Here is a 13,800-nt window from a genome sequence, read left to right as displayed (position 1 = left end):
AGAACCAATACTGTTGTAGAGTTTTATGTTAACACAGCCATGAAAGCTGAAGAAATAAAACTGTTTTTTCAGCTAGCTACTTGTTTCTGTAGTCCATTGCTGCGTAACAAACCAACCCAAAATTTGGTGGTATAAAACAACAATTTTATTGTACTCATGAATGTGGGAATTTGTAGTCCAGGCAGGGCACAGTGGAAATGGCTTGTCTGTGGTCCACGATGTGTGGAGGCTCAGTTGGGAAGACTCAACAGCTAGAGGATGACTGGTATGGCTGGAGTTAGAATCATCTGAAAGCTTCTTAATGTGTGTATTTAACACCCTAAATGGGATGACTTGAAAGCTGCACTCTTCCAGGATTGTCATGCAAAGCACTACACACGCTTCTCAATGTTGCCTAGGCTTCCTCATAACATGGCAGCCTGAGAGGAGTTGGACTTCTTAAACTGTACTCAGGACTTTAAGAGCAAGTGTGTTCCAGGGAACAAGGCACAAGTCAAATGGCCTCTTATGACTTAGATTCAGAAGTCACATGGCATCAGTTCCACCATACTCCTAATGAAAGCGATCATGTTCCCCAGATGCAAGCGCTGGAATCATGGACCTCATTTCTTGATATGAGGAGTGTTTAAAAAAAGCTGTGGCTTTAGACAGCCACACTCTTCAAAATTAAAACACTAGAAAACGTAATTTTTAACAAAAGTGGAAAGGAGTCTCTTAAGCTGAATGCCCTTCCCTTTCTCCAAAAAGTCTAAGAAACATTCCCCAAGTATCCCTTTGACTGAAATAATCTCTCCTTTGGGTTCCCATAGCAGCTTGTCAATAACTCTGCTACAGCACATTCTATTCTAACAATAAAAAGAGTAATTTATGCTTGAGTGCAAGATATTATTCCAGGCACTTTTCATGCATTACCTCACTTAATTCCCATAACAAAAACATATTGTAAGTAAAAAACCTGAGGTCCACAAGGGTTAACTAACTTGCCAAAGGTCATATTGCTATTATGAGGAAGAGCGAGAATTTAAACCAAGGCAATCTGGCTTCAGAACTCACGTTCTTAAACCACTCCACCACAGAGTACTGTTAATAGATTGCTGTGTGCAAATCTTCCTTCCCTGTGAATTTTGTGAGCTACTTGTAGGCTGAGACCATATCATCATTACCTTTGTCTCTCCAGCACCAAACACAGTGCCTGGCTTATGACAAGGATCACAAAAATACACAATAGAAAAATGCACAAAAGAGAAGACACTAAAATGTCAATAAACATATGAAGAGATGCTCAAACTTTCAAAATAATTAAAAATATTCAAATAAGATGATACATTTTGCCTATAAATTGGTTAAGTTAAAATATCATTAATAAATGTCAATCCAGTGTTACTTAGAGAATGGGAAAATGTATATTTTTATTCTTATTTACTTTTTGGTGGATCTTGGAATATACAACCTTACAGGGAAACTTTTCTGAAGTATTTATCAAAATGATAAATGTTCATAATCTATGACTTAGAGATTGAATTCCTAGGATATATCCTACAGGAAAACTCTCATCTATACAAATAGTGATAATCACAAAGCTGTTCATCATAGCATTTTTAATAGCCAATTGATTAAGATATAGTTCACATGCCATAAAATTTATCCTCTAAAAATTTGCAATTCAGTGATCTTTAGTATAGTTGCAAAGTTGTGCAATCATTACCAATATCTAATTTTAGAATATTTTTGCCACCCTTAAAATAAATCCCAGACCATTAACAATCACTCTTCATTTCTGTCCCCTCTCAGCCCCAGGCAACCACTAATCTAATTTCCAGCTCTATAGATTTGTCTGTTCTGGACATTTCATATAAAGGAAGTGATACACTATATGACCTTGCTGTCTGGCTTCTTTAACTTAGCATTAAGTTTTCAAGGTTCATCCGTGTTTTACCATGTATCATTGCTTAATTCCTTTCCATTTAAAAATAATATTCCATTGTACATATATATCATTTTGTTTACTGTTTTATCAATTGATAGAAATGTGTGTTGTTTCTAGTTTTTGACTATCATGAATAATGTTGCTATGAACATTTATATACAAGAATTTGTGTAAATGTATGTTTTCATTTCTCTTATATGCACCCATACATGGAATTGCTGCGTCATATGACAAGTCTATATGTTTAACATTTTAAGTAACTGCCAAGGAGCTTTCCAAATAGGCTGTACCATTTTACTATCCCACCAACAGTGTATGAATGAGGATTCAAATTCCTCCCTATCCAGGTCAACACTTGCTGGTTTGGGTGCAGTTGGGCAGGGGTTGTTTGCTTTTACCCATTCTAGTGTGTGTAAAGTGATATCTCATGGATTTAACTTGCATTCTCTGATGTCTAATAATGTTGAACATCTTTCTGTATGTTTTAGACTATTTTTACTTCTTCTTTGAAGAAATGGTTCCTCAAATTTGCACATTTTTTTAATTGGATTTCTTGAATTTATTGTTAAATAGTAAACATTTTTAAAACATTCCTGGGCAAGATCCTTATCAGAGATATGATTTTCAAAATTTTTCTCCAATCTGTGGGTTGTCTTTTTGTTTCCTTCATTATTTCTTTTGAAGTATAAACATTCTTAATTTTAATGAAGTACAGTTTATGTTCTTATACTTTTGGTGTTGTATCTAAGAAAACATTGCCTAACCTAAAGCCGTGGAGGTTTATTTATATGTTTTATTCTAAGAGTTGTATAATATTAGCTCTTACATTTGGGACTACAAATCATTTTACGTTAAATTTTGAATGTGGTATGAGATAGGAATCCAAATTCATTTTTTTCATGTGAATATCTAATTGTCCGAGCACAAAACTGTGCTTGAACAGACTATTCATTCTCATTGCATTGTTCTAGCATCTATGTTGAAAATCAATTGACCATAAGGTGATTATCATAAATTATTTCTGGATTCAGTTTTATTCTATTAAACTACTATATGTCTCTCCTATGCCAGTACCATACTACTTTGATTACTTTAGCTTTGAAGAAGTGTTGAAATTGAAAAATGTGAGTCTTCCAACTTTGTTCTTCTTTATTAAGATTATTTTGGCTATTCTTGGTCTTTCCAGTTTACATTTGAACTTTAGGATGAGCAAAAATGACAGCTGAGATGTTGAAAGTAATTGTATAGAATTTACAGATAAGTTAGGGAGCATTGCCATTTTAAAAAATCCGTGAACATGAGATGCTTTTCCATTTATTTAGATCTTTAATTTCTTTCAGTGATGTTTTGTACTTTTCAGTGTATACATCTTGCAATTCTGTTGTTAAATTTATTCCCCAGTATTTTACTTATTTGATATTATTTTAAATCGACTTGTATTCTTAGCTTTATGCTTGGATTGTTCACTGCTTGTGTATAGAAATATAATTGATTTTGCATGTTAATCTTATATTCTGCAACCTTGCTGACTCTTTTATCAATTCTAATAATTTTTCTGGATTCATTATAAATTTCTATGTACAAGATATGTCTTCTGCAAATAGAGATAGTTTTTCTTCTTTCTTTCCAATCTTGGTGTCTTTATTTCTTTATCTTGCCTGATGGCATTAGCTAAAATCTCCAGTACACTCTTGAATAGAAGTGGCAAGAGCAGATAACTTTGTCTTGTTCTGATCTTAAGAAAAGCATTCAGCCTTTCACCATTAAGTATGGTGTTAGCTGTGGGTTTTTCATAGATAGATTTATCAGATTGAGAAAGTTCCCTTTCATTCCTAATTTTTTTTTTTTTTTTGAGACGGAGTCTCGCTCTGTCATCCAGGCTGGAGTGCAGTGGCGCAATCTCGGCTCACTGCAAGCTCTGCCTCCCAGGTTCATGCCATTCTCCTGCCTCAGCCTCCTGAGTAGCTGGGACTACAGGAGCCCGCCACCACGCCCAGCTAATTTTTTGTATTTTTAGTAGAGACGAGGTTTCACCATGTTAGCCAGGAAGGTCTTGATCTCCTGACCTTGACATCTGCCCACCGCAGCCTCCCAAAGTAGTGGGATTACAGGCATGAGCCACCGCACCCAGCCTTCATTCCTAATTTTTTAAAACATATTTATTATAAAAGAATGTTGTATTTTGTCACATGTTTTTCTGCATTGGGATGTTCATGTGGTTTTTGTTATTTATTCTATTGATGTAGTTATTATAGTAATTGATTTTCAGATGTTAAAACAACTTTGCATTCCTGGGGTAAATCCTACTTGGTTATGATAAAAATCCTTTTTACATGTGACTGGATTCAGTTTGCTACTATTTTGATGAGCATTTTGTTGCCATATTTGGAAGGGATCACAGTCTGTAGTTTTCTTTTCTTGTGGTATCTCTGTCTTTTCTTCATGTCAGGGTGACACAGGCCTCAGTGAATGAGTTGGGAAGTGATTCTTCCTCTTCCATTTTTTGGAAGAGTTTCTGAAGGACTGGAATTATTTATTTAAACATTGGTAGAATTAATCAGGATTAGTAGAATTCATCAGTATTTATTTTGCAGAAAGTTTTAAAATTACTAATTCAATCTCTTTACTGCTATTGAGGCTCTCTGGTAAATTTTTAAATTCTGTTATTGTACTTTTTAGCTCCAGAATTTCTGTTTGGTTCTTTCTTCTTATTATTTTTATCTCTTTATTGATATTCTTTATTTGATGATTCACCATTCTCATGCTTTCCTTTAGTTCTTTATATATGATTTCTTTGAACATATGTCTGGATATAGTTATATCTATATATAATATAACGTGAATATTTATAGTTATGTAGTTTAGTCTTTGTCTAGTAAGTCCAACATCTGGGCTTCCTCAGAGAGATTTTATTATTTTTTCCTCTATGTGTGGAGCATATGTTCTTATTTCTTTCTGTATCACAATTTTTCTTGAAAATTTGACATTTTAAATACTGTAATATGACAGTTTGGAAACCAGAGTTACCTCTCCCCAGGTTGCTTGTTGTTGTTTCTAGGTTTTGTTGTCTTTACAATTGCTATTTGTTTTCCTGCACCCTCACCCCCGTTTTTTTTATCTTTCTTTTTTTTTTTTTAATTATACTTTAAGTTCTGGGATACATGTGCAGAACGTGGAGGTTTGTTACATAGGTATACACGTGCCATGGTAGTTTGCTGCACCCATCAACCCATCATCTACATTAGATATTTCTCCTAATGCTATCCCTCCCCTAGCTCTGTAACCCCACAGGTCCCAGTGTGTGATGTTCCCCTTTCTGTTTCCATGTGTTCTCATTGTTCAATGCCCACTTATGAGTAAAAATATGAAGTGCTTGGCTTTTTGTTCCTGTGTTAGTTGACTGAGAATGAAGTTTTCCTGCTTCATCCATGTCCCTGCAAAGGACATGAACTCATCCTTTTTTATGGCTGCATAGTATTCCATGGTGTATATATGCCACATTTTCTTTGCCCAGTCTATCATTGATGGGCATTTGAGTTGGTTCCAAGTCTTTGCTATTGTGGAACTTAAATAAATTCACAAGAGAAAAAAAACCATCAAAGAGTGGGCAAAGGATATGAATAGACACTTCTCAAAGGAAGATACTTACGCAGCCAACAAACATATGAAAAAAAGCACACCATCACTGGTCATTAGAGAAGTGCAAATCAAAACCACAATGAGATACTATCTCACGCCAGTGAGAACGGCGATCATTAAAAAGCCACGAAACAACAGATGCTGGAGAGGATGTGGAGAAATAGGAATGCTTTTACACTGTTGGTGGGAGTGTAAATTAGTTCAACCATTGTGGAAGATGGTGTGGCAATTCCTCAAGGATCTAGAACCAGAAATACTATTTGACCCAGCAATCCCATTACTGGGTATATACCCCAAGGATTATAAATCATTCTACTCTAAAGACACATGCACGTATATGTTTATTGCTATTTGTTTATTTAATGTCTTTCTGGACTAATTCTGTAAAGTCTGTAATTTCTATAATGTGCCATTGAATCTGCTTGATTAACTTAATAGTTAGCCAATGACAGGACAGAGGTTTCCTTAAAGACCTTGAATCAATAAGGCTTTGTTTTTGTTTTTACCCTTTGCTAAGGGGCTCTGTTGTGTATATTGGGACATATCCTCAATTCTCAAGCAGGCAGTTTGAAACTCTGCTATGGCCTTCACCTCTTGTTTTTAAAGAGACATCAAGTCAACTAAAGGTGAGCAATTAGGGCCTTCTTAGATATTTCCTGGTTGTGTGTACAGCTCTGCCCATGTGTAGGGCCTTCTAAGTGTCCAGGAATATATTAGAGCTTTGTAAAGCCTTCTGTGGACATCTTATTCCCTAGATTCTTTTACAAAGGTTTTTGTCCAGCCTTTTATTTGCCCCAGTTCATATTGCTACTTCAGGAAATCGCAACCTTAAAAATTTTCCACTGATTATTTTTGACAAATTCCCTGGGGAGTAGGGCTTTTCCAACTGAGCAAACCCTGGGACAGATCAAATAACAACAAATCCTATAAATGGAACTTTTCCAGATAGCTTCCAGGCAATTATTTAGGGATGGAGCTTTTTAAATAACTCTAAACCCAGTCTGCACCCTCTAGTATCTATTTGGCTACTGGTTTTCACAGCTGCTGTATTGTGAGGATGTTCATGTTCAAAGATGCTGCAGAGCTATGAAGAAGAGGATGGTCATAGGGCAGTCTAAAACAGCACAGAGTTTGCCATTATCACTGAGATTCAACTTTTTTATTGAACAAACACCCTTTGGGTTGCTGCAAACCTCTTGTTAATTTCCTGTGTTCTGAATAAGTTGATTTGGCAATTTTTTTCAGAGTTCTGTTTGCTTTTCTATAAAAGTAGATTTTTGAAGGTTCTTATTCTATCATACCTGAAGTTCCCCCACCCCAATGCACAGCATTATCTTTGAATGTAAAAAAAATGGAAGCATCTTAATATGCATTAATAATGGAAAGGCTAAATAAGTCATGGTATATCCCATGTAATGGAATAATATGCAGCCATTCAAAAGAAGTAAGTAGTCTGGATGACAAAGTAATATGTACCATAAACCCCATGACACGTGTTTACATATGTAACAAACCTTCACATGTACCCCCAAACCCAAAATAAAAATTTGAAAAAAGGAGGTAGTAAGTAGAAGTCTGTAATAGCATCTGAGTGACAAGAGAAGAACCACTTTGCATAATATGGAGTGTGTGTGTGTGTGTGTGTGTGTGTGTGTGTGTGTGTGTTTAAGCAAAGAAGAAGATCTAAAACTCACTCATTTGACTATTAAGGAAATAATCATTTGCTCTTACAAGTAGGTAGGCCTAGAGGAAAAAAACAAAAAGGTAACCTAACTCCAATACTGCCAAAAAAGAAAACATGAAGAATTTTTACTTTGTTATGTGTGTTTTTCGGTTTTCTAAATTTACTCTATATTTCCTTTATATTAAAAATAAAATAATAATAATATATATTCTTTAAGAAATACTTGAGCCACACTGAGGTTCTATGTGATCTAAAAATCTCAAATTGGCCCCATCTATGTTAGAAAACTTTTCTATCAAATCAACCACATCTGCTTCCCTTTTCTTCCAAACACTGGATGGCAACACACACACCAAAACTTTCAATACCAAATACTTTGAGTAGTGGAATGCTTTCTGATTTAGGGACTCTTTTGAGAATCTGATGAAATCATGTGTCCTATTTCCAAAAAAAGTACATATTTACATTATTTGTCTATAATTTGTAAGCATTCAATTAAATTAATTAATCAGGTTAAGAATTGCAAACACCATGTCTTCATCAATGTGAAGACACGTGGAGAAAAGGGAGAGATCTGGGAACTTCAAGGCCCTATATTTACACAGAAGAGAAAAAGATGCCCAGAGGGGAAACCACTTGCCCACAATCATACTGATAGTAACAGACATGAGCCACATCCAGGCCTCCAAACTCCCAGGTCAAGGCTCTTCCCACCAAGTTACCTTGAATCATAGAACGAATGACTGGCCTGTTTAGGTTCTCCAAGACTCTTAGAGGCCCTGTGCCAAAGACAACCTCTCATTACTGTGACTTCTCTGACCGGTTCTGACCTGATTTCAAGGATCATTGAGATAGGAAGGTAGAGGGAAACCAGACCTGCCATCTAACTGGTATTTATTAAATTTAGATGTTCACACTGTGCTCAGCCTGATAAAAGGCACCAAGGGGTCACAGAAAAAGCCCAAGACAGAGACAGACAGTTGAAGGTCTGTCACAGACAGCTATGAAGACATGACTACAAAACATCACGGCATAATTCTGGAGCAACCAGGTGATACCTGGAGTATGCACACTAGACCAAGGAAGGCAAGGAGAATCTGATGAGGGTGTGAACACAAAGGCAAGGCTCCATGGAAAAGGAAAGGGAATCAAAGGATGTGCAGAAAGTTAAAAAATGGGGGAAAGAATAGAAAGTATTTGGGGAGCAGGAGGAGAGTGGACACCACATGAACAAAGGCAAGGAGAAGGAAAGGAGGACATTGATAGGGAAATAGAGACCAGGTCTGACAGGAGGTTTGCCAGTGGTTTCCTTGCATACTTCCCTACCCCATGGAGCCCCTGCAAGCAGCCCCAGCTTTGGTGTCCCTGTCCCTGGGCCAACCCCAGAAGTTAACTATGCCTGTGTCTGCTTGGCTCTCCACAGCTTCCCTTTGCTGAAGGTCTGTACCACTTTTATCACAATGGCCTTGCAAAGGCCAAGAGAAGACGCAGCCTACACCACAAGCAGCAGCTGGAGAGAGACCCCAGGGTGAGTTTTCCCCAGAAACCTGCCTCCCAATCTCTGCTGCCATGGCTGAGCCCACCGAGGGGGTGTGGAGGGGCTGGCAGGGGATTTTGAAGTAAAGGCACTTAATGTACTATGATAGGGCAAATGAATGCTTTGCAGAGTCATACCAGGGACTCTCTGCTCCTCTATCTCTGCATAATAAATAATCACAGGCCCCTTTGTATGGCTGGAGGAAGAAGAAATTGTGATACCACCCTTTTACTGGCTATCTTCTCCTGAGTTATTATTGGGTGAGGACTTCGGGTTGCCTGGGAACATGTTTTGGCCTGTGATGGATGGGAAGACAACAAGCAGTTTAGTGAGTCATTTTATGGAAGTTTTCTACTGGTGAATCCACATGCTCAGAGGAGGTTGCCATGCCCCACGTTGTGAACGGAAAGAATGAGGGAGCCAGTCAGTGAGTAGCTCACAGCAGGCAGTGGACTTCTCAGTATCCATGCATGACTGTGGCCATGAGACTATCTCAGCCTTTCTTTTTATCCTATATTTTCTAGCACTGATCTAATTTGCCTTCATGTCTCAGCTGTTACTTGATGTTCATCACCCCCATTTTTTTAATCGTCAGTCTTTACCTTACTCTTGGACTCCAGGTCCCATTTTCTGCTCCCTGTGATGGCTCAAATTCAACTTTCCCCCAATGAAACATATCATCTTAGCAACAAAGTGGCTTCTCTCCCAGTGTTCCCACTTCTTGCCTCTCAGAATAGGACCTTTAGTAATCATATTTTCCACCGTCCCCCGTACCTACACACTCATCCAGTTGGGTAGATTCTGATTTCTGTTACATGAATCACTAAGAAGGAAAGTATGTAATAACTCAGACAAGTTGCTCTCTGTACATTGAAGGCAGCGTAACCTCTTTCTCAGGACTCTCAAGGACCAGCTGATGAAAAGCATGTCAGATGTTTGAGTTAAGGATTTTCACAGGAGATTTCTTTTGAGCTGATAGAATCTGAAAACTCATTCTTGTGGGGCTTTTCATGTGAACATTTCCCTGGGTTTAATTTGGGCTTCAATTAGGAATTCAGATAAAACAGTCTCTCAGCAGATCACCAAATGACAGGCCACAGGCAATTTTTTCTTTAACTTCTCAAGAGTTCCCACCTTCCCTAAAGAGGACTTTCTGCTCTAGGAAGCCACTTTAACTTTACTTTTGCAGTAACAATTAAGCTGCCTGTGCTGCCAGCCAAGGTCAAGTATTCTTAAAGGATCTGTCATAGAAGCTGGCACCAAGACCTAAGGCAGAAGCTCTCTACTCTATGTGATAACAACCTTAGCCTTGGCTATACCAATTCATTGCCTGGGGATACCCTTGGGCAGCCATATGGACAGGGATCCTGCCCTGAATCCAAGGTGGGCACCAATAGACAAAGATCACCCTGGTGCACCGTGACATTGGTCTTCCCTACACTTCAACCCTGTGCCATAACCTTGCCATTTATGGCCAGTTGTTTTCCTTTTAGTTATGTATTTTCTTAAAAGTCCCATTGGCTACTCTTCTTCCATGATTAAAGGCATTGCTCCAAGATTACTCAGAAACATATAAACTGGGGGCAGAAGGAAGAGATATTTAAAAGGCTTGGACTGGGAAAGAGAACTGAGGCGCAGTAGAACTCAAAAGTCCCTGTTTGGTCAGAGAGTATTTAGCACCATCGACCTGAGCTTTTCCCATTCTAACACATATGATCTCTGAAATGCTGATTCTTGAAGTGTACAGTGACACTTTCAAAATATAACATGGGACTAATTGGGTAATAAAAAGAAGATATCAGGCACTGATGATTCTAATCATTTGTCTTTCTCTTCAAAAATATTATCTATTATCACCAAAATGGGTGTCTATTTCCCCTTCATTATCTATTATAAGGATCCAGGTAGCCAATAGCCTCTGGTAGTTGTAACCATCTGCCCTGCCCATGAAGACCAACAGAAAATAGCAGAAAAACTAAAGAAGACCAAGTTTCCTATATCTTTTCCCTATCTTGTCATCAAGGTTAAATGCTGGGGATGTTGTCAATAATAAACTCATTCTGGGAGAAGAAATAAAGCACAAAAATCTCATAAATTTTTTCAAAATGAAAAAAAAACTGCTAATGATGAATGCCTTTTTCCGAAATATTAGACTAAGGTCTGAGTCTTTCCTGCATGATGTTCTTGTGGTTGTCTAATTTTGGCATCTGCTGATAGAAAAATAGAGTGGCAACTATTCTGAAAAAAAAATCATTGACTATGAACAGCGCAAGGATAGTAAACTAAAGCTTCTGCCTTGTGGGTTTATAGCTGTTAAACAAAAGGGTAAATAAGTCTAGTGTAGGAATACCCCAATTTGGGGGTTCTCAAACACATTCAGACAGGTTGCAAAAAGAAAAGTAAATGAAAGAAAAAGGGAGAGACCAGGTAGCCAGAAGGAGGTCCAGGCTTTTATGTCCTACACAGATGTTGCAAGTTATGCTTTATAAACACAGAATTTAAAAGTAAGTTGTTTTATCATTCCCTGAAATGTACTGTCTCCTAGAACTGCTAACATTAACTACGGTTGCAGCCCCAGCCCCCAGCTTCCTTCTCCTTCCTGTCCCTGCACCACTTCCCAGCCTCTCTCACTCACTGTCTACAGGCTTGTGGTAAGGAACACAAAGCCCAGGGAGGTTGGTCTGAGCTGCTACTCACTTTCAGGCTTCATCTACTGAGGTAGCTTTTTGACCAAAGAAACCTCCAAGCTCTGCTACCAACCCAAGAAATAAAAAAGAAAAAGGTAGAAACCCAAGGTGCTTTTTGGCTTTTTTTGACTTCAGACCAGAAATTTCAATGATGTTTGTCTCTCATGTAACAACTAATTTTTATGTTTAAAGGAAAACAGAAAAAAAAATCTAGAAAGAGCTAAAATGCTACTTTCCATGTGTTCATCTTTGTTCATCAATATGCAGACAATAGCTAAGAAAACAGATTCTGATGTAGACTGTGTTAAAGATGTTCTCTTCTGTTCCCAATTCTTCCTGCTAAAAGATTAGCTGACTGCTGAGTATCATCATTTAGATGCTAAAAAGCAAAAGTTGTGTCTTGTTTATTTCTGTAATATCTTTGCACAGTGCAGTTCTGAGTATATATGAGATGTTCAGGAAATGACTGAGCATGTCAAGTGAATGAATGATTATTATTTTTTCTTCAGGGTTTTAATCCATGGAATAGTATTGCCTTTCTCATCTTATATTTTCCTCCGTATCCCAAAATTTGTCTCCATCAGGAAATAAAAGTACTATATAGTCTTCTCCCTAGCACCTCTTTTACACACATTCTTAATTGTGGGTAACAGAAACCAATGACTGTTTTATTACTTCCAAGTTTTATCACAAAGAATCCCATGAAGAACCAGTTCTTAATTTCCAAAGCCCAATCTGCCTTCTTCCTAATCATATTCACAGTCGTGGTACAGGCACCAAAGCAGGACAATGTATCTGGAAGGTTTTGATGATGAAAATAATTTGAAAAGGTAATAAATCAATTCAACACTGGAATGAAATAATGAAACTAAAAATACCTTCTCAACATCAGGGTCAAAAACAAATATTTTATGCCCAAAAGCTCTGTAAGATCTGTTAAACATTAGCTAGAACAACACCAACAAATCTTAAAGCCAAACCTATCTTCAGCCCCTGGTCAACATATCAAAACCTCGTAAATTCTACAAGTACTTGAAAAGCTTCTGAAGAGTAGATTTATTTCAGATAATATTTGCTTCCCAGCTCTGTCAAACCATACTTGCACATCTGAAATAGAATAGTAAAGTGAAATATATTTTAAAAACATGGAGGACTCATAATTCTATGAGTAACACACACTAGTCTTATGGAAGCAAAATAATTTAATAAAAAAATAACCTGAACTTCATTTCTTGAGAGAGGTTATATTTGATTTGAGAATTAAAAACATTTATTTCCTTTACTAAGCAATTTTACTAGACCATACAATTATTCCTCATTTTTAAACATGTTTCAGTTTTACAAGTCAGAAACTTCTATCAGTCCAATAAAAATTTTCCTTGCTTCTCTCATCTCAAAGGATGGATGATATTTCCTTTGTGTTCTATATTTGGAAGCTGTATCTTTCTAGCTTCTTTCTTATCCAAATGTATCCACATGTTTAATAACCATAAAAGGCAGCCACACGTTCTGGTAGTGATCTGTTTTTGGTCTTTGAGGGTCTATTCTTGAATATATCTGTGGAGTCTTCAAGATACTGCCAATAGCCCACGAAAGTTAGCTTCCCTGGATAATATAATCACTTCAGAAATCTCATAGTACCACTGGAGCAAAAGAAAAGTTTCCTATTCTTTAAAATTAACTGGACATGATGTATATGATTTGTGTGTATTGTGGCCAAACTCTTTCCTTTCAATTATAGTACTTAACTATTTGATTATTTATTATAAATTAAAAGGGAAGAGAAGGGAAAATGCTGTTACCTTTTGGAAAGTCTATTTTCTTTTCTTTCTTTTTTTTTTTTTTTTTCCTGAGACAGAGTCTCACTCTGTTGCCCAGGCTGGAGTGCAGTGGCATGATCTTGGCTCACTGCAAGCTCTGCCTCCTGGGTTCAAGTGATTCTCGTGCCTCAGCCTCCTGAGTAGCTGGGATTACAGGCGCACGACACCACACCTGGCTAATTTTTGTATTTTTAGTAGAGACACGGTTTCAACATGTTGGCCAGGCTGGTCTTGAACTCCTGACATCGGGTGATCCACCCACCTTGGCCTCCCAAAGTGCTGGAAAGTCTACTTTCAAATTGAAAATGTCATGGAGAAAAATCTCCTCCCCCTCTTTTGTCCTGACCACACCTTCCTCCAGTGGATAACTAATGGAATTTGAGGTGACCTCTACTTACCATCACCATGACTGCATGAGAGCCTCACAGCCCGGGGGCTGGGTAAAAATAGAAATTAGATAGTTTTAGTGCCTTTTTAAGGGATTTATACCCAAAGAATAGGCTGTT

General features: G+C 37.5%; 1 protein-coding gene across 1 annotated transcript in view; it reads left to right on the top strand.

Annotated features, from left to right (window-relative positions):
* The window catches only part of PCSK2 (proprotein convertase subtilisin/kexin type 2), a 262,157-nt gene that overhangs the window by 24,179 nt on the left and 224,178 nt on the right, over positions 1 to 13,800 (top strand). Inside the window, exon 2 of the mRNA XM_032142938.2 lies at positions 8,674 to 8,778. Within this exon, the coding sequence (XP_031998829.1) occupies positions 8,674 to 8,778 (105 nt within the window). The remainder of the gene's footprint in view (positions 1 to 8,673; positions 8,779 to 13,800) is intronic.

The sequence above is a fragment of the Hylobates moloch genome, unplaced genomic scaffold (assembly GCF_009828535.3).
Source record: "Hylobates moloch isolate HMO894 unplaced genomic scaffold, HMol_V3 SCAFFOLD_21, whole genome shotgun sequence".
In the NCBI taxonomy this organism is placed as follows: domain Eukaryota; kingdom Metazoa; phylum Chordata; class Mammalia; order Primates; family Hylobatidae; genus Hylobates; species Hylobates moloch.
The sequence above is the reverse complement of the archived record's forward strand: the minus strand, read 5'-3'. Positions and strand labels throughout refer to the sequence as shown.